Source organism: Nesoenas mayeri (genome assembly GCF_963082525.1).
Source record: "Nesoenas mayeri genome assembly, chromosome: 11".
NCBI classification, from domain to species: domain Eukaryota; kingdom Metazoa; phylum Chordata; class Aves; order Columbiformes; family Columbidae; genus Nesoenas; species Nesoenas mayeri.
In genome coordinates this window covers 11,704,851-11,724,163 of record NC_137563.1, presented here as the reverse complement: position 1 = coordinate 11,724,163, position 19,313 = coordinate 11,704,851, and the positions used below count along the sequence as shown (strand labels likewise).

At 37.3% G+C, this 19,313-nt stretch overlaps 1 protein-coding gene across 1 annotated transcript in view; it reads right to left on the bottom strand.

The window, feature by feature from the left end:
* IQCH (IQ motif containing H) overlaps positions 1-19,244 on the bottom strand; it is a gene marked incomplete at both ends in the record, with an annotated part of 65,898 nt that extends 46,654 nt beyond the window's left edge. The window contains 9 exon segments of the mRNA XM_080351017.1: positions 856-1,070; positions 2,010-2,138; positions 2,865-2,976; positions 13,512-13,634; positions 17,517-17,610; positions 17,955-18,052; positions 18,387-18,503; positions 19,147-19,208; positions 19,211-19,244. Of these exon segments, the coding sequence (XP_080207143.1) occupies positions 856-1,070; positions 2,010-2,138; positions 2,865-2,976; positions 13,512-13,634; positions 17,517-17,610; positions 17,955-18,052; positions 18,387-18,503; positions 19,147-19,208; positions 19,211-19,244 (984 nt within the window).
* Positions 19,245-19,313: the final 69 nt, after the last annotated feature.

Below are 19,313 nucleotides of genomic sequence, written 5' to 3'. Positions count from 1 at the left end.
AACAGAAATGTTCCTGCCTCTCCACAGAACTCTGTATTTACTGGTAACTTTAGCCACCAACTCATTAGCTCAGATGTTCAATCCAAGTGCAATATTTTAAAATTATTTTAGGTAATAATTTTTATCTACATTAATAACTCCTTGACCTCCATTTCTCAAGCTCACTTTATTTTTGATTTTCAGATCTCTTCTTTCACTTTCATATCTCCTCAGTGGCATAAAAGTCAAAAAGTCTGGAATGATCAAGAAAAGCTCCAGACAGCTTGCTATGGAACACAATAATTAGCCATAAAAAGAATGAAATGTCCCTTTTGCATGGAGATCAAGAATAATCAGCAAGCATTAAGCAGTCAAGGTCAAACTCCCCTATAGTCTTCTGTAAATACAAAGGGAAACACTACATTTGCTTAACTGCAGTGAGGGAGATTTAGATGAGACATTAAAAAACTCTTTTGTAACTGTAAAGATAGTTAGTTAAGCACTGGAACAGATGGCCTAGGGAGACTGCAGAGTTGCTGTCACCGAAAGTTTTCAGAACAGGTTAGAAAAACATCTGTCCGCAATATTACATGTTCAGGTAATTCTGCCTGGAGCTCTAGATAACCTCTTAACATCCTTTCTAGAGTTATTTTCTAAGATTCTGTGGAAAAGCAAACAAATTTAGGGAGAATACTTGAGAAAGCAGAAACTGGCACTATATGAAGTATTTCCTACTTCAATATTTACTATTTACTGGCTTTGGTTCAAACCCTCCTGTAATAGTTCAGTGATTTACAGTCACTTCCTAAACAATCTCTGGTAAAGACAGTATTAAAAATGTGAATAAAAAGCTCATTATTCTCACTGTCTACATACCTGTGTCTGAGAGGGAATCTGAAGCTCAGATTCCAGCTGTTGAGCTGGATACGTCCGCACCGGCTTTGATTTTCTTGCTGAAACCACGGAGCTGCTGGATGGCAGTGGTGCAATGTTACCTTTACCAGAGGAATATTTGCCAGAAATTGCTTCCTTTGGGTTCAGGAAGGTGACGCTGTCTGGATTCTCAGGGTCCACCCTACTTCTAATCTCTCCTGTACCAAAGAAAAATATCGATCACAGGTTTCATTGTTAAGAGAAATGCAACAACAGCATCAAATTGATGTTCTACCCTCTACAAGCAGGTGCTGGCATGCTCCAGTTTGCTCTCATGTCCAAGCAGGTTGAAATTTTCAGGAGTTATCACCAAAAAACATTGAGGAATGCTGCTAGGTGGCCATAAGTCAAACCATGCTAGAAGAGGTGGCTGTTGTGAAGACTGAGATTAGGCTATAGGAAAATGTATCACAGTTTTAATCTATAATGTGCTGAAGTTTGTAATATGCCAGCCAACAGTATACCCAGGATAACAATGTCAAAATATGAGCACTTACACTCCAATTTATTCCATAGATAGTTTTAGTTTTCAGCCACCTCTTTTCATTAGGAGAACTTCTCAAATTTATGGGATTGTTACTGAGCTCCCTGCTAATTTTGCTTATGCTTCTTTCTATGCTGATGTCATTTGCCACAAGTGACTGCGGCAACCACAGTTTTGAGTACAGTTTGTGACAGATAAAAATACCATATCCCAGAGTATATTCATTTATTAGGAGTCATTCATTTAACAACACTGGCAAAACAGATGCTCCATCAGCTGTTGCAAGCCTTACAAGTCATGATTTACAGAAACATTGGTTTTACGCTAACACCAGTGGTCAGATCTTCAGATTCAGGTGCTTTGAATTTAAAACATGCAGGCAGGAACCTACTAGAATTTCAGAAATGAGCAGGGACCAAATCCTCACCAGGATTAAGAAATCTACTTCTCGTTTCATGGCAAGACATAGGATGCTAGTGTGCACCTTTATGCACTTAGCATTTTTAAGAATTTGAGTGCTCATTGAACAGCAGCTTCCTTGTGACATAAAACAAAGGCCTGAAAGTGAAGCTGGAGATGCAACATTTGGTTGTTATCAATCCTTTGCACTCACCTAGAGCTGACTTCTGGACCTGCCTGTGAAATTCATGGAAAGGCACCACTTTGGATACAAGAGGACATGTCTGGAGAGTTATCTTGGCTGCTGGAGGGACAAGCCTTTGTTCAGTTAGGCTCAGAATACCTACAAGAAAATTACATTATTGAACAATTCATATACATTCTAGCTATGAAAAAGAAAAATAATTAGTAACAACAAAGAAAGAATTTAACAAAGGCAGACTTAAGTTCTTCCAATTCCAAATCAAAATTAGAAAAGCAGCAGTTTTATTGAAAGACTCTTCTCCTTCAGTATTCGATATTTTACCTCCAAGGAAGGTGAACGTTGCCTATAAAAGCTGACAAATTCATGAAACACATTGTAATGGTGCTGATGCTGAGAAGGAGTTATGTGCTTGTACAATGGTGATTTAATATACAGAACAGATGAGAATTAACTCTTGAAAACCAGAATGTAAACATGAATATGGACTGATTGTTAAAACAGTCAAGTGCATGTGTAGTTAAGACTGAATGGTTAATAATCAGACATTAATCATGATCACTTATTTAGTCATACAAGGATCCTCCATCACACACATTTCTTCTTTCCAGTAGCAACTGAACTCCGTGAATTACAAGATATTATGCTCAACATAATATGTGCTATGGCCTAATTTAGCTAAACATTAAGTAGCCTGAAGTTGATTTCTACCTTTTGCAACTTTTTAGATCACAATTCGTATGAGAGTTTGGACGTGCCAGAAAATTTGATTATCAGTTACCTGCTGCAAACAGCAGACAACACTCCTCATGTATTAATAGCATAGAGCTGGTGGCAACAGCACCCAGGTGGGCTTGTGTGACTCACCTTTTGTCACATCATCTTCTAACAGGGGTAAGGGAGAATCCACGTGGGGAGAGGTGGGCAAACGCCAGAGGCTGCTGACTGTGTGACCTTTCGCTGCCTTCTGACTACTCATCTAGGAAGAGAATCTTCTTTTAACAAAGAAATCCTGGATCTGCATAGACACACTTTTCTACTCCCGCAATAATAAATAATAAATATAATTTCTGCTATGAATAGTTTCATTAAGATTTAATAATGTAACAGTACAAGCACTGCTTTTACTACTTATGAACATGCTACGGTATTGTCTACTATCATTACTTCAGTAATTTAAAATAGAGTTAATTAAATCCAATTGATGTCTTTTGACTTCTGCTATGCAAAATCAGTGTACTAGTTAATAAAGGAATCACAAGAAGTTTGATCAATTTTAATGAGTATGGTGTAAACATCGTATTTCTTAGCAGAACAGCCTTTGAATATATTAATATAAAATGCACACACAGGCAAGGCACCAGAAAGAAAACAGAATCCTTTCAAACATGTAAATAAATTTTTGCTGGGAAGAATACCAATGGAATTACAATACATAAAACTACTCACAAATCAGGGTAGTATCAAGGTAAATATCAAAGAATTCTGAAATTCCACAGTTCCTCAAGGACAGAAGGGAATGACACAGCCTGGTAATGGGCTATGGAAACATGTGCCACACTGGCTGTGCTAATACGAGGATTAAAGCTCCTTTCCTTCCTCAGTTAACCTGTGCTTGCCTGAAAACACAAACCTGTGGGTTCCAAGTGCCAGGAATTCAAGCAGTGACACACATCGCTGTGGAACAGTGATATTGTATCATGTGTCTTACTGTTATACTTTTTATTGTATATATAGAGCATTGCATAGTGAAAAGAATATATTTACCACCTTATACTTCAGTATTATAAATACAAAGCACCTGTTACCATCTAATATTTTTTTCTTCTCTCCAATATCTTAAGTATTTTCAAGTTGCTTTCTGACTATGAATACACATATTAATACTATTCCATTTACAATGTGGGTTGTATTCAACTCCTAAAGAAACAGAGAGTTTGATATTCAGTGGGTTTAAGGCTTTACACCACATGCAACTGCAAGGCAAGTAACATCATTGAGATCTCTCACTTGGTGAGAGTGAACCACACCAGCAGAAGATAATAGTGTTTTCCCTTTCCCTTGCCTGGCTGATGCTAGAAAAATGGGACACAGATAATCTAGAAAGGACCCTGTCTGCCTGCCTGTGATCTACAGCCCTCAGGCCCTGCATCCCTGCAACCAGGTTCCGGTTTGCCGTGAAGTCCCGCCCGTGACTTCTGGGTGCCTGAGCTGCACCTGCTGGAGCTGCCAGCTCCACACACTCCGCTCTGCTGCTGGAGTGACGCCAGCTCCACATCGAGCATTCCAGATTGGTTTTGTATATTTTGTGTATATTCTCTATTATTAGCAGCATTAGTAAAACCCTTTAAAACCTTCCAACTTGAAGTCTAAGTCTCTCTTTCTTTTCTTTTATCTTCCCTATCATCTTTCCGATCTAAAAGAAAAGGGATGGTGGGAGGTAAGAGGGTAACAGGGAGCATCTGCCACAGTTTATTGCTGCCTTGCCTTAAACCTTGACAGAAGCAAAAGGGAAAATTAACACTAGTCTGTCAAACCTCACTCTGTCAACAGATTTTTGGAAATATAGATAAAGGTTTATCAGTTTTAGCAGCTAAACTACCTAGGGACCAGGTGTGCTCTAATATATTAAAAAATAGTTAAAATATATACATAACATATAATCTAATATATATATTGCTCAAAACTTTCTCTGCAATTGCAACTCCACAACTTTACAGGTTTTCCAGTAACTTTCATGCTGGGCCCAGGCAACACAAGAAGGAAGCAACTACATTTGAATGAATGGGGTAAATAAGTGCTAAGGCACAGGTTTGAATATATCCTCAGTCTCCAGAGGCAGAAAGGTCCCTGGACAGACATACTGGGTCTTTGAGCAAACAGGAAAGCCAGCAGGTGGACTGGAAAAGGAAAAGGAGCTGGGGACACCAGGGTTAGGAAGGAACATTGAGACGGCTGGACAAAGAGCTTGGCAGAGAATCAGCAGATAAAACGACAATATTTTCTGGAAGCAGTTGCAGAAGATGATCACAAGGAACAGAGGGACTGAGGCAAGATAAAAACGGGAAAAGGGGAAACTGAGAAAAGGAAGCAAACAGCTTTGTATGCAACGAGGCACATCTTCCTCACCTCAAGGTCCCATAGCCTCATCTATAGTAAGAAAATACCTCTGAAGCCCAGATAAATAAACATCCTGTGCTTTTGCAGGTGACGATCTGTTAGCAGTTACTCCACTAGTCTAATTATTATAAATTCTTACATTGGAAGGAAACGTTTGAACCTTACTGATGAGCTATATGGAAAACAACCTAATGCCACGTGCTGGATTTTTTTTTTATTTGCTTTTAAAAAAATATATTTCATTATGAATGATAAACTGCTTTAAAAGAATAGTAAATACATACAATCAGAAAGCTAGGAAATATTGACAGACCTGCAAAGTAGAAATAATGGTATTTACCTCTTTTATAGAGCACATTGGGATTTCCCGGTTTAAAATAAGTATGTTTGAATGACTGATTATCATGCTCGTGTACAGCTTTTAGTACAATAGGATCCAGGCCACGATTGGGATCTTTGAGCACTGTTGTGTCATAATTAGTGAATAACATCAACCATTAACTCCATAGAAAGGGACAGGCAATTCTAAAGAACTGCTTATAAACCTAATAGGTAAATGAGATAGATCAGAATAAACTATTATGATTTTTCCTCCTAATTTGTATAATAACACTGTCCACAAGAGACATTAGGGAGATAGAAAAATATATATGCTTTATCATAATAGAGAAACTTTCAGAGAAATCATAGGCAATCATTTCAGTTGTGGCCATTATGAAGCATTATGCTTTAAGGGATCTAGATGTATGAATCTTCATGTCCTTGTGTTCCAAGAAAATAGCAATAAGCATATAACAAAGATTAACTTTATACCAGCTGGCATATAAGTGGCTCGATACTGAGAAAAGGGAATAATAAATCGCACTTTCCTACTCCCTCACATCCCCAGCAGTTTGTTGAGGACAAAACAAAAATTTATAAAAAGGAAGAAATTTAATTAAACAGTGACTCCTTTTTCAGTCTATTGTTATTGTATCAGTAAAGCAGCACAGCCTTTACTATTGGTCAGTTTTATCCTAGTTTAAATCCCAGGAGTTTTGTTATAATAAACAGCATTATGAAACATATCTATTTCATTTGTTTGCATAGAGATGTAATAAGCTACAAAGAAAAGCAATTCAAGCAGAGTGTACAAGTTCAAAAGCAGCCTGGAGGGTTTTTGTTTGTTTGTTTGTTTTTTTAATTGGAGATAGATATTTAATTCTTCTTTGCTGTATCCTTTAGTTGCTATAAAGTCCATGGCAGGTGTCCTGATAAAATAAAGACAGATGCAACTGTAATGTAATTTACTCAATTAAAATAATAAGACCTTAAAACCAATAAGTATTATTAAGTACCACAAGAAAAAGTTTTACTTTTTGCATCATTATGTAGCTTTATTACCACTATTCAGTGATTTAACTTAAAAAGATAATTAAATATTGCATGTTTTCTAAAGGTTTTCCATAGACTTCCATCTGCTTACGTCAGTGCAATTCAAAACCTTTCCTCACACCTCCAGCTTTTACAGCATAAATATAAAATCTAGGGAATTGCACACTGCATATTGCAGAACTGGCAGCTCCTAATTCGCATTTTAATGTTTGCAGGGTAGACAGACCCAAACCAGCATGGAAGCAAAGGACAAACCCTACACTACACCAACCTGCGGCACCTCATCAGTTCCGCTCTGGCAGAACCCAAAAAAGCATCACTGCTGCCAGGTGATTGGAACCTCAAACATTTTCCTGCACAAATAGTGAAGTTAGTGATGAAGATTATGATTCAGCAAGTGCACTTTTCCGAAGTCAGCACCCAGCCTCCTTCATCAGGGGTGCTTTGAAAGGCCAGGTTTATAGGGCTGGAAGGGAGCGCTTGATCTGCAGTGCACACTGAGGCTCACTTGACTGATAATATGCTTGGAGTGTGCTGAAAAACTATGTTTTTCATTTCAAGCGCTTCTGAGTGTAATTAACCTGGGACATGAGAAAAACAATTCTATTACCCTTTCTAAAGTGTTTTTCCCCTGTGGATAAACCTCTCCCACTTGATTTTTTTCTTCATCTTAAATAGGGCACTTGTTGTAACACCACAGGGATTTTCCAATTAGTTCTCTATTTGTTTTCTTTTTACCTAGACAGTAATATTTAACTAGAACAATTTATTTTTCTAAAAATGTTTATAAATCTGTTTTCCCCTCAGTAAAGGAACAGAGACCAGTATTAAATACAGAGAAAAGATTACTATTATCGAGCATCAAAACTACAATTTATCACCCAGGAAGATTAGATAGATGAGATTTGGTAAGTAAATAACAGCAAACAATAGAGCTTGATAGTAATGGCGGAAGAAGTATATAACACAGTAATCTCTCATATCATGATTATCTTCTCCAAATTGCCATCTACTTAAATATATTTTATTAAAGAAGTTCCAATGAAGATTTGGTGTAAACAGCTCATAATCCCTACAAAAGGAAGCAGGAAACAACAAAATAAAATCAATGGAACTAAAATCAGTTTTCAATGTGCTCAGAAAAGTGGCAGGAAAGAACTTGTAGAAGACAAGTCTAACTGCAAGAAATATGAACTCTGTTGAACTGTCTGCTCACACATAAAAAGTATAAGATCAACAAGCACAAACTATTCAAAAGATGAAGGAGGATAGGAAGGATAGCAAGCCATCAAACTTGATAAATTGTATGTTCATTATTAGTCTCAGAAGAAGAAAAAAGCACACAGAACTGGGTATATTAATGACTGCTTCATGTTTAAACAGGTAAGACAAAACGAAATGCAAGTAGAAAGAAACTTCTGGCTAATAAAAAATGACATCATTAAGTACATTAATAACTATCATTAAAAAAGAAGCTGGTTATGAGCAGAATAAAGTCAATTTTAGTGCAAGAGGGCAGATGACTCAGGCTACCTTAGGGGTAAACCAGATCAGTTTTCAAACTGGCTGATCCTGATGAAGTACACTCTAGGATACTAAAGAACTGTGTCAAGCAATCTCAGAACTGCTGGTGGGATGCCTGCAGAATGGAAAAGAGCATAGCGCCTATCTTAGAAAGGGGTAAAGGACCTGCTGAAGGAATTCTAGCCCTATTGATTTAACTACAATTCTTGGAAAACTTCTTAAATAACCAAACTAGCTAATTATAAACATCTGGAAATTTAACCTGTCAAGATCAAATTCATCAGACCAATCTTATAGTTTTCTACAACAGGTTAGCAAGCATTGTGAATAGGGGAGAAAAAGTAATTACTGCTTAACCTGACTTCAGCAAGGCTTTTGAAGGTACCTGGTGATGGTATTATATGAGCAAGCTAAGAAAGGAGGGTTTAGTTAAACTTGCTTTAAGACAGATGCAAAGCTGCTTTGATAACTAATTAAAAAAGAATGCCTGTGTTAGTATGGCAGGATGCTGAGAGGGTTTGGTGGGTCTGTCCCCTAAGCGTTACAAATCAACAGAGCCTGTTGTTCACGCAGGAGAAGGAGAAGATATCAAAGTTTTAAGCAATGGGAGAAAATCAGTTCAGGTTGTAAAAAATCTCAAATGCAGCAAAGACAGAGACGTGATGTGATTTTCACTCTTTGGTCTCAATCACAGAATCATAGAAATAATAGAAATGTTGATTAGAAGTGATCTCTGTAGGACATAAAGTCTAATTGTGAGTCTACTACCCACAGTAGATCAGGTCAGCTTTGGTTTTATCTAGATGAGAATTACTGTAGGACTTCATTTCATAGTTTCCCAGCTTACAGTCTAAACAGATGTATTTTTTTTCTGTCTTGATGTACTTGCACAGCAAAACAAGGAGGCAGTATCAAAGAACAATTCCACTTACACTTCCATCATCTATCAGTTCCTATCAGGAAAAATAATCTTGTTCTAACATCTAAGCCAAAAAAATCTTAGTTATAGATAGTAAACAAAATACTTAATTCTGGTTTCAAGTAACCTGATTTTGGTCCTCCAAGTCTAAGAACCAGCACAGGGAATTCACTGCAGAAATACCAAATGCCAAGTAAAGGACAGATCCTCACCACTGTCAGTGGAACTATTCTAAAGTCACGTGAGTCAAATTTGTACAGTGTCTGTAAGAGACTTAAAATATGAACAATTTTAACGACTGGTTGGCTTTTTATCCAAGGAGATTGCAGAGTAGGAAAACTGTATAGAAAATTATAATTTGCCCTTCTCATTCTGATTTACACAGTCTAGCATTTTATCTAATGATTAATACAGTTTCCCTCAGATGTAATACTAAGATATTGATACATATTTTCCTCAAATCTTGTTTATGTACAGAAAATGAAGTCAAACTGATATGGAAAGCCCAGCATTGAACGTTCAACATGGAGCAACTATGCATCTTCAACAACAGGTTTTATATGTAACTCTTACCTACTTTAAACTCTTAAAGTAACCAGAGATGGCTCTGATCTGTCATTTTTCCATGTACTTGGAAAAATCAACCATTGCTCCTTTTATGGCCTACTGCTGGCTCTCAGAAATTTGCATCTCTCAAAATTCTGCCATAACAGGTGCAAAAGAGAATAGATGGAGAACTTGGGTGAATCCCACATCTGCTTTTTGAAAAAGGCAACGGAAGCAGAAGGAAGCAAGAAAAATAATTGCCGACTCAAACTACAATACATTTTACTTGTGGGCAAAGGGCCAGCTTATGTGAAACAGAATATGCAGGACCAACTTATTGGAATTCAGGGGTGGGCTTCCATTCTTGTCCGGAGACAGCTGTAAACCAGCAGCCCATAGCATCCCAATCAGGCATCGAGTTTTGTCAGGGAATGCTGATATATACAGAAACAGCTTCTGCAGCTTCGGCTGCACCCCTGCCTTGCAACGTGACAGTCAAACTCCAATTCCAGATGACAAGAACTGGATAAAAACTTAAAACAAATGGTGACCTTTCCAAAGATTAATTTGTTTACCAACAAAATGTTCTCCGTTTGTCATCTGAGATGGGGGTGACCTTCACATTCCCATTTCTAGGTTGAAAGGATGCTGACTATCGTCATCTGTTAACTCTCTCTCACAAATTATTTCTTTTTTATTTTTAGTGACAAGAAGATTTTATTAATTCATTCTGCTGGTTATTACCATTACATACCATAATACAAATGCAACAAGCTTATTTTGAATTACTGTAGTGTAACACCGATTTAAGTCCCATTCTGCTACCACTGCCAGATTATGTTTTGATGGTAATTAGAGCCATATGCATCAGTTTAAAACACAATCAGGGTTTGAGGACCACAAGACCTGTTCTTTTTGTACCACTTCTACTCACTTAAATGAAAATAATTGCCATGCTTTGCCTTACTTTATAATTTTGGAAACGAATAGACTTTCAGCGACAAACATTAGTGACTAGCATCATGCAAATACTGAGAAAAAAAGGAATAACTGAGCATATGATTCGAATGGTTGTGCTCAAAAAAGTTAGCTAAAAAAAAATACACCACAGCACAGAATCACTGCCATCACCATTAGAGACAGACTATATAAGATGCAACTCATAAAGGCTAGAAATCATCACCATATTAAATTCTACCTCATGAATAAATTAAAAGGTTCCTAAGTTTACAGTATAATATACATTTATAAGAAAACAAGGACCGAAAAGTGCCAGTATAATTCCATAAAAGAACAGCAGTACTATGAAAATGAAAAGTATAGTTGTGAATCTTTTCTACATTGCAGCAGTTTGTCAGAATTATTTTTGCTGCAATTCAGGTTACCATTTGTTCTGCTAGATACTCCATAGGAAGTATACATATTTAATAATTATCTACTCATAATTTTTCATTTGTTATCCAGATATAGGCTACAAAATAAAGTGATGGCCAGTCTGCCCATGGTGTTTCAAATAGAATTAGAATCCTCATTTTAAGATAATTACAGAACTTTACAGAGGATGAAGCATTAGTGTTCATCAGGACCCAAAAAGTACAAAACGGCAATAGTTAATTGTTCTTAGTTTCTGAAATAAAATCCAGTGTCAGCAGTTTTACAATACCAAAAGAGCAAGAAAAGACGACATTTTACATAAAACAATGAGATCCTTACTAACAATTTTTCAAACTACTCAAATGGCAAGATAATAGAAAGTCCATGTAGATTTGTGCTTGACCTATCTAGTCACCTCAAAACCTGTGAGTTTTTAATCTCATCACTTTTTTAAATGCTCAGGTCTCCTTGAAAACTCAGATACTGACAACTCATGGAAAAAAAACCCAAAAACCTGAATACAGTTAAGCAAGCAATTAGTTTTTAATTTACTTCCATGAGAATCTTTTGCCACTGATTTTTTTGGGGGAGATAATCTTTGACCTTCCGTACATATGTAGGGCACGTACATGGGTATATGTGTTTGTGCCCACATGTGTGCGTACAAATATTGCCCTCTAATGGCTGATTAGTAAAAACAGGGTAGGTAGCACCTAACTTAATTCTTGTAGCTACTTTAAATGATGTTTTTTTCCAAAACTAAAGACCATAGAATTTTAGACCTGCAACTACAAATCAATTGATTTTAGTTACTATTGGTGATCTCTAACTATAATTCCTCTAAGTGCTAGTGTAGATCACATTCAACAAAAATGCCTGAATTCACAATCTCAGTAGTGGATTTTACAAATCTGACTGCCAAATTTTACCCCCAGTGAGACCAGAACATTTCAAAACACAGATTGTGTCGTGGGATTCAAAAACTTCTGAAAAGCATTGACTTCAGTAAACGCTGTAGAATAAATTAGAGATAGGAAATACCTACTTGCTTTTCCAGCCCATCTCCCTGTCATAAATCGTTCCTTGGCAACTGTAAATATGTATCAGAGAGCTTGACTAATTTACACTAAACGTTTGTAATTTAAGCCAACATTAAGAAGTTTTCTCGGCTCAGTGTATGTTTCAGTAAGGGTGGTAAAACACATGGCTCTCTGCAGTAGTATAATATTCCTCTCTGTGAGTGTTTTAGAGTGGTTCTAAAAAGCTATTAGCCGTGATGTTTTTTTCTAATTAACTCTATATCACAGGGTTAGACAAATCACCTCTTAGTCTGGGCAACAGCTTTCAAAAATCATTTTTTATAAGTGGCAGCTTACAACTGTGCCATTCACAGATTCTGTTTATGTTTCAAACCAAATAGGCTAGAATGTCTCTTCTAGCACTGGGCTTGCTGCACAATGCTTCTGTTACATAAATTACATTGTAGAAGAGCATCCTTGTGGGAGACCATTGGGCATATTCTTTCATGTGGACCAAAATGCTGTGCTAAATTTGTAAACGTAATTGATCTTTGGAGGGATGCCTATGCCCATTAAATTTTTTTCAAAGCATCCTTCGCAGAAAATGTCATCTTCATGTTCATTTGTTTATTTAAGAGGATCATCAGTTGCAGAACACAAATTTGGAAGAATTAAAACGTAATCTTACACTTTGAACATTCTCAGACCAGAAAGAACACAGAAGGGTGATTTGATGAACAGTAGTCAGGCTGCACTTCTGGGAGTTTTGCGGAAGTGCTCAGTCAATAATTGTTTTATCTCAGTAGATAATTGTTTTGTGCTATGGAAAACAGCTTGACTAGAAAGAAGAGAAAGGCCACACTTCAGAATATCCTGTAGCTGGACAGTGAGGGCACTCGGGATCTACAAGACATGGAAAGAAAGGGTCTGAATCTGTCTCTCATATTCCGAAGTAAGTGCTCTCAGCATGGAACTAAAAAGTAGAACCTGACATTTCCTCCAAACCAGCTCAGAAAAGATGTAAATGACATTTAAATTCACATAGTCACTCTAGGCTTCTGATTCTCTTCCAGTATCACCCCTATGTTTTTTTGGTTCGGTGACACTGATTTGGGGTCAGTGCCAGCAACCCTGTGGCAGGATTTTTTTTTCAGCCAATCAAAAAGAACATCAAAACAAAATACAAGCATTTTTCACACATTCCTAACATTCCTGTTATCGTTTGAAAACTGATGTATTATTGTCTTTTCAAGAAATGACCATAGAATGAACAACTGGCAGCTCATTCTTTTCAGCAAAATCCCTTTTACTTCTTCTCTTGATCTTTGGGTCACGTCCTAAACTCCAAGAGCTCCCGTTTGCTTATCTTCACTCCTTGATTTTACTGAGATTAATTACCATGCACTTTCCCATGTCTACTTATACTTCTGCTGAATTGGGGTCTTGCTACCTAAACCTGTTATTGTTTCCCCAGTACTATCACCTCAAATGTTTTGATTGTTGCATACCAGTGTCAAAAAGTAGGAAATTATGAGGTACTTTCAGGTTTTTTTTTAAATTTAGGTCTGATACGTAATAAATTTAATAGTGAAAAGTAATGCATATAGTAATCCCAATAAGACAATGTAAGTTACTTACAGGAGCAGATTTTTTCTTAGTTATAAGTGGCAGCCTGGTCTCACAGCTCTGTTTATTTAAAACAGCTTTATTATTGATGTTCTCTAGGTCAAGCACAATTTTCATATCCATTTCCAGCTGATGCTGAAATATATAATATGCATAGTCTTACAATAATTGCACAGAAGTGTTTATAAGCAGGAATTGGCTAACATTCATAAATTTGCAAGATGATGATAAAAATTCATGTTATTTGGCTATCCACACAGAACTAGGCCAAAAATTAAGAACAGCCTTTTGATTAGACAGATGACTTTGCAAGGTATACGACTACTACCCACATATATGATTTGCCAAAATTTGTTCAATTACTTTAATTATAAGCTCTGAAATTTCCAAATTTGTGCACCTTTGAGTTAAATGCTAAGTGGAAAGGATAATTAGGTTTGACTCGATTAACACAGATAATTTGTGAATACCACATACCTGTGTTACAACAAATGTTTTATACACATCTTGTTATTGGGAGGGTGTTATATGCATGTTCCTCCCACGGATGATAATAAAATTCCAGTTTACCTCAGCCATGTTTGCCAGAGACTTTAATTCATGAATCATTGACCTGATGGACCAGAACAGCTTCTTTGAATCCGTTATGGCCCATTGACTCAATGCAGACAGAGCACTTGCTTATAAGTAAACGAGGAAATAAAAAATCCTTATAGTAATAAGAATTAGAACATAGCAGTTTCTTAACGTACTGTGTTATCTGCATGGAATGGATTCAACTATTTTGCTAATAAAAATACTATTATTTAAATCCCAATAGACAGAAAAGAGAGTTTTCAAGTTTCTTCTTATTATAAGAAGTATCTAAAGCACATACTTTTCGATAAAAGCCAGAAGTGATGCCATATATTTTTACTAGAGTAGAGGTTTCTTAAGTTGAAGACATTTTGGCTCATCCTAACGCATGTTCTTTAGTTGGCACCTGAATCTGAATCAAATGTAGTATCTCCCAATACTTTTATTGGAATAACGTCACTAATTGGACTCTGCATCCTACAGGGTTTATTTATCAACCAGTACTGAATATGGAATAATCCTCAAATGGCAGAGACTAACGTATCAGCAGAGAAGTCAACAGAGCCAAGGTCATCCAGAGAAGCTGGAGGCCTGGCAGCGTATGTGCCGAATTCCAGTTATGTGGATACACGGATACAAAAAGCTCCCTTACATAGTAAGATCCAACTAAACATATTTCGAAACAGTAACTCTCTGTTGATGCTTCTATTATGTAAACATAAACCAGAAATTTATGAGACTTCTGCTGTTTTAAAGGCAAAATATGCCATAAAAAGGTGTAAGAATCATTAGAGGTATATTTGAACGATTAAACAATTCTATTACTTTGTGAGAGCACTAAAAACAGTTTAATTTATCTGCACAATATATTATCTTCTTTTGATAGTAGTTACAAGCAGATGTATCAATGAGATGCTCATTTAGATTTGGGGTTGTAAGAATGTAAGTTATTATCCAAGCCAATTACTCTTTTACCTACATGGCTGCACAGAGAAAGAAAGTTCAATTTTCATCTCATCAGTGATTTTGTGGTATTTATTTTATTACTATAACACACCACTGTACAGAAAGGAAACTGCTTGTGCTATTAAACAAGAATTGGGGGAAAACTGAGTATCTTCTCAATTAAAATAGGAGATGACTTACAATGCAGACTCCCCACTCAGATTGACAGTGTAATGATCAATGCTGGAGTGTCAGATTTCACACATGACAACAAGAATTGAAATATTTCTTAAAAAACTGATAAAAGTTATTTTGTCAGCTTAGATGTATGCTGACAATTCTACATTTGCAGGAGTTGATGGTGTCAGGGGTCTCTTCCATCTTCCACTACCCAAAGTCTTCAATTTAAGCCACCCTGAACCATCTTGATGCAAAATAAAAAAATGATGAGAATAGTGGGGAATTCGTGCATTATTACCAATATAATGCTCAATAAGAGAATTTTAAAAAAGAGACAAAAGTTAAAGAACAAAGCTATACAAGCACCAGTTCAGGTGTTTTTAATTGAGTATGTTTTTTTTTTAAAAAAAAAAAAAGAAAAAAACAACTTGAACTCATACACTTAGCAGTTATGGATAACAATTGTCTTTTCACTCATTGCTATACAGAGGCTTTACAGTTACTGCACGAGGCAGACACCTCTTTATGGTTCTCAAGCTTTATTATTAGAAGAAATCCAACTACAAGACATAGTGGGGGGAAGAAAAACCACCCCAAACGGGGATAGTGCTTCACAATTCCCCCTGTGAGCTGGATTTGCAGTGCCTTATCTGGCTGCTGCTATGACTCAGAAATACTGTATGTGTGAGTACACAATAATTTTAAGCCTATTCTGACACCTGTGGGCAAGCTATTTCCCATCTGACAAGTATTCCAGCAATGCAGATGTGAAAATAGCATCTGTGCTTATTTGACTCCAACCTTGTTTTATCCTGACTACTACAAACACAACTTATGCTCCATTTCCACTCTTACACAGTGTGCTAAGGACTGCAAAGCACGAAAATATTACTATGTGAATTATTAATTTCTCTCAGAACCCCTACGAGTTGAAATGTTGATTTCTTCAAGCCTATGTACTCAGAAATACCGTCTGCAAATGGAAAAGTACTCAGTTCACTAAGATTTCTTTTGAGTGGAAAGGAATTTTGGAAAACACAAAAATATGCTTAAAAAAAACCAACCCAGAACTGTTTATAGCTACAAGTAAGGAAAAGACAAGAAGTACGGGATTGTAGGTGACAATTTCCCAGCTGGATTTCACAACTATTTAATAATAAAAGCTTTTTATGTTGGCATGCCGGGCATGTAGAACAGCTGGCAAAACAGCACTGTTTGCCATTTTCTGTATAATGGGAAATTAGGGCTCACTTGTGTGTCACCGGATACATATTTCTAAGTGGATGTCATAGATATTAGAAACAAAAAGGCAAAGTCAAGGTGGACAGAGCATGTGCTCTCCTGTAAATTAAGCTCATTGGTGTACATGAGGAGTTGAAAGACCACCGATAATACAGAGGTTACAAAGTAGCTGAACTCTGATAATTGTTCCTCACAATAAGTGTATTCATATAGGATAGGGTTGGAATATGACTTGGAAAAAAAAAAAACAATCAGAGATCTCATTATGCCTTATCCATCACTTCAAGAGTAAGCAATGTTTTAATACTAGTTCATATTGGGACTTCTTTTCCAAAGCTAATCAGCAATAAGTGTTAAGCTGCTCATCCTGGTTATGTCACTTCAAGTAGCTTCCATCCCTACCTTCTGGTAATGGTCCTAAAACTACAGAGAACCTCTTCTTAAGATTTTCCCTCAGAGGTTCCTTGAATTTAAACAGTAATAACCCAAAATTGTAAAAACAGGTATTTTACAATTCAACTAATTACCTTCATTTGTTTTTAAAATATATTTGAGGAAACCGCCTTGAACGCACCAGTCAAAATTCACATCTTATACTAAAATGGCAAAAATACTTCAGATACAAACATTTTAAGAAGGCTTTAAATGACTTTACAGGAATTTCATTCGTAAAACCAGCAAAAAATTGGATTTCAAGGAGAAAAGCTACATTTATCAGAGAGGTGACCACCCTACCGAAACCTTTCCCACATCTGGCATGTCTTTCATGCAAAAACTAAAAAGGGAATCACTTTTAGTCTCAAATACCACAAACATTTGTATCTGTGCTCATGCTATTCCAAGACATAGTTCCATCTATTTTACACACATTACTTGCAGAATCACAGTTAAGCAGACGGTATTTGCAAGACTGGGACCTTAAAGCAAAACAAACATCTGGTTTCAGAACTCTAACAATATGCTTGGGGGCAGGGGGTGTGGAAATAAAGAATGGGATCAACCGGTAACCCACTAGACACCAGTCTACACATTTAACATGGTCTCTGGCAGAATAAGCAGTATCTTATTTCAGACCTGTGAACCTTGAGAAATGCGTAATGCAGTCACGGGCTCAACAGGTACTCGTGGTAGAATAAGCTGTTTCTGAGAAGCACCAAAATGAAGGCCCCTGATTTAGAAAGGAAAAAAAAAAAAAAGTGAGGTTTTCTAAAATTCCTTTGGTTTACCTATTAAACTCATACTGCTTCCATCTGGTTGAATTCAAAAGACTGCATTTCTACTTAAATTTGCATTTAGTGGAAAAAAAAATAATCACAAGAGTTAGCAGAAGGTTGTAGTAGCTACTTAGAACTGCATTTACTTTTGTATTTTATTTAACTTAAAATTAAAGCAAAACAGCAAATGAGCAAAATAACCTCATCTGGTCCATTTGCTTTACAGGATTCTGATACCACAGGTTTTCTGTCTTGCTGCTTACATTTGTCTCTGCAATAAAACAGCTGTTTCACTTACCATTTAGGGGACTCTCTTAAATGTACTTCTTTATTATCAGTAGAAGAAATAGTTAACACTTGTCTGTTTGTAGTATTTAAATAATTTTCTGTGTATTTCTGTTAGAGATAAAAAATAATGTTTAGACAACTTGTTTAATCTATTTAACTCCATTAATTTAGCAATCCAGATCTTCAGTTGACTGAAAAGTTGATAGGCTTTGTGCTTCTGTTGGACTAAAGCAGATTCTGGCTAATGGGCACAAGATCAGTTAATTCTGACGACTCGAAAGGAAACCGTCATTCTGAATCGTGCTGTCAGGTGAATCCCATCATTGGTAATCAGGAAGGGATCTTGCAGAATGACAAATACATGGCCTCATGTACTCTAATAAATTACTGACAGAGATGGCAAAAACTGAATCATCTTCTGGATCTGCTCTATTTTACTTACTCTCAGCCCAAGTTCAGTTCTCTCAGTTACTGTCCCGAGGTCACTAATATCCACGGCTTCTACATTTCTTTCCAAGTTGATATTTTTCACTTTAAGCTTGTGAAGGTCTTCTTGAACCTAAAAAGCAAGTTATGACAAAACATCATACCCATAACCAAAACACGTGGGATTATGCAGCAGCATTTCCCATACTTCTGTACTTCATCAAATAAGAGAATAAAAATCAAACGGTTTTAAAGCCATAGATTGCAGAAAGCCTGAATAAACTCTTAATTTTAAAACAAATCTCACAAAACAATGGCAATAAACTTCGGGACTGATGCCCTTTGCCAAGGAACGATGTTTCCTTACGCATTTCAAACATCTCTCTTGGTGCAGATGCCTGAACTCTACAGAAATCTCGAAAGCATTAATGAGGGTCTGAAAAGTAGAGGCAGCCTGTGAGGGGATCACATCAACTCAGGTCAAAAATGTATATTTAAAGTGTGTTAGCCAAAAAAGCTCAAGGTCGCACGATGCTAAGTATTATCACATTTCTAAAGCCCAAGCCCTTATCCAAAATTCGCAGGCATCCCCGCGGCCGCTCCCTCACGCGGGGCTGAGCCCGCCAGTCCCCTCAGCAGCGGCAGCTTCACAGGCCGCGCCGCCCGCGCCTCAGCCCAGGGGAGAGGCGCCCTCCCCGAGGAGAAGGGCTCTGCGGGGGCTCATCGTCGCGGCTGCTGGGGAAGGACGGGGCCGCCTGGGCGCTGCCCGGACCCACCTGCACCGGGCCGGCTCCCGCCTCCCGCCCCGCGAACGCGGCCATGGCGGCTGCCGCCCTCGCCCTGGCAACGGGACGCGCGAGCCGGACCGCACCATCCGCCTCGCCGCGGGGGGGAGGGCACGTCAAACAGGGGCTGAGCCCGCTCTTCCCCTTGTAGGACTCGC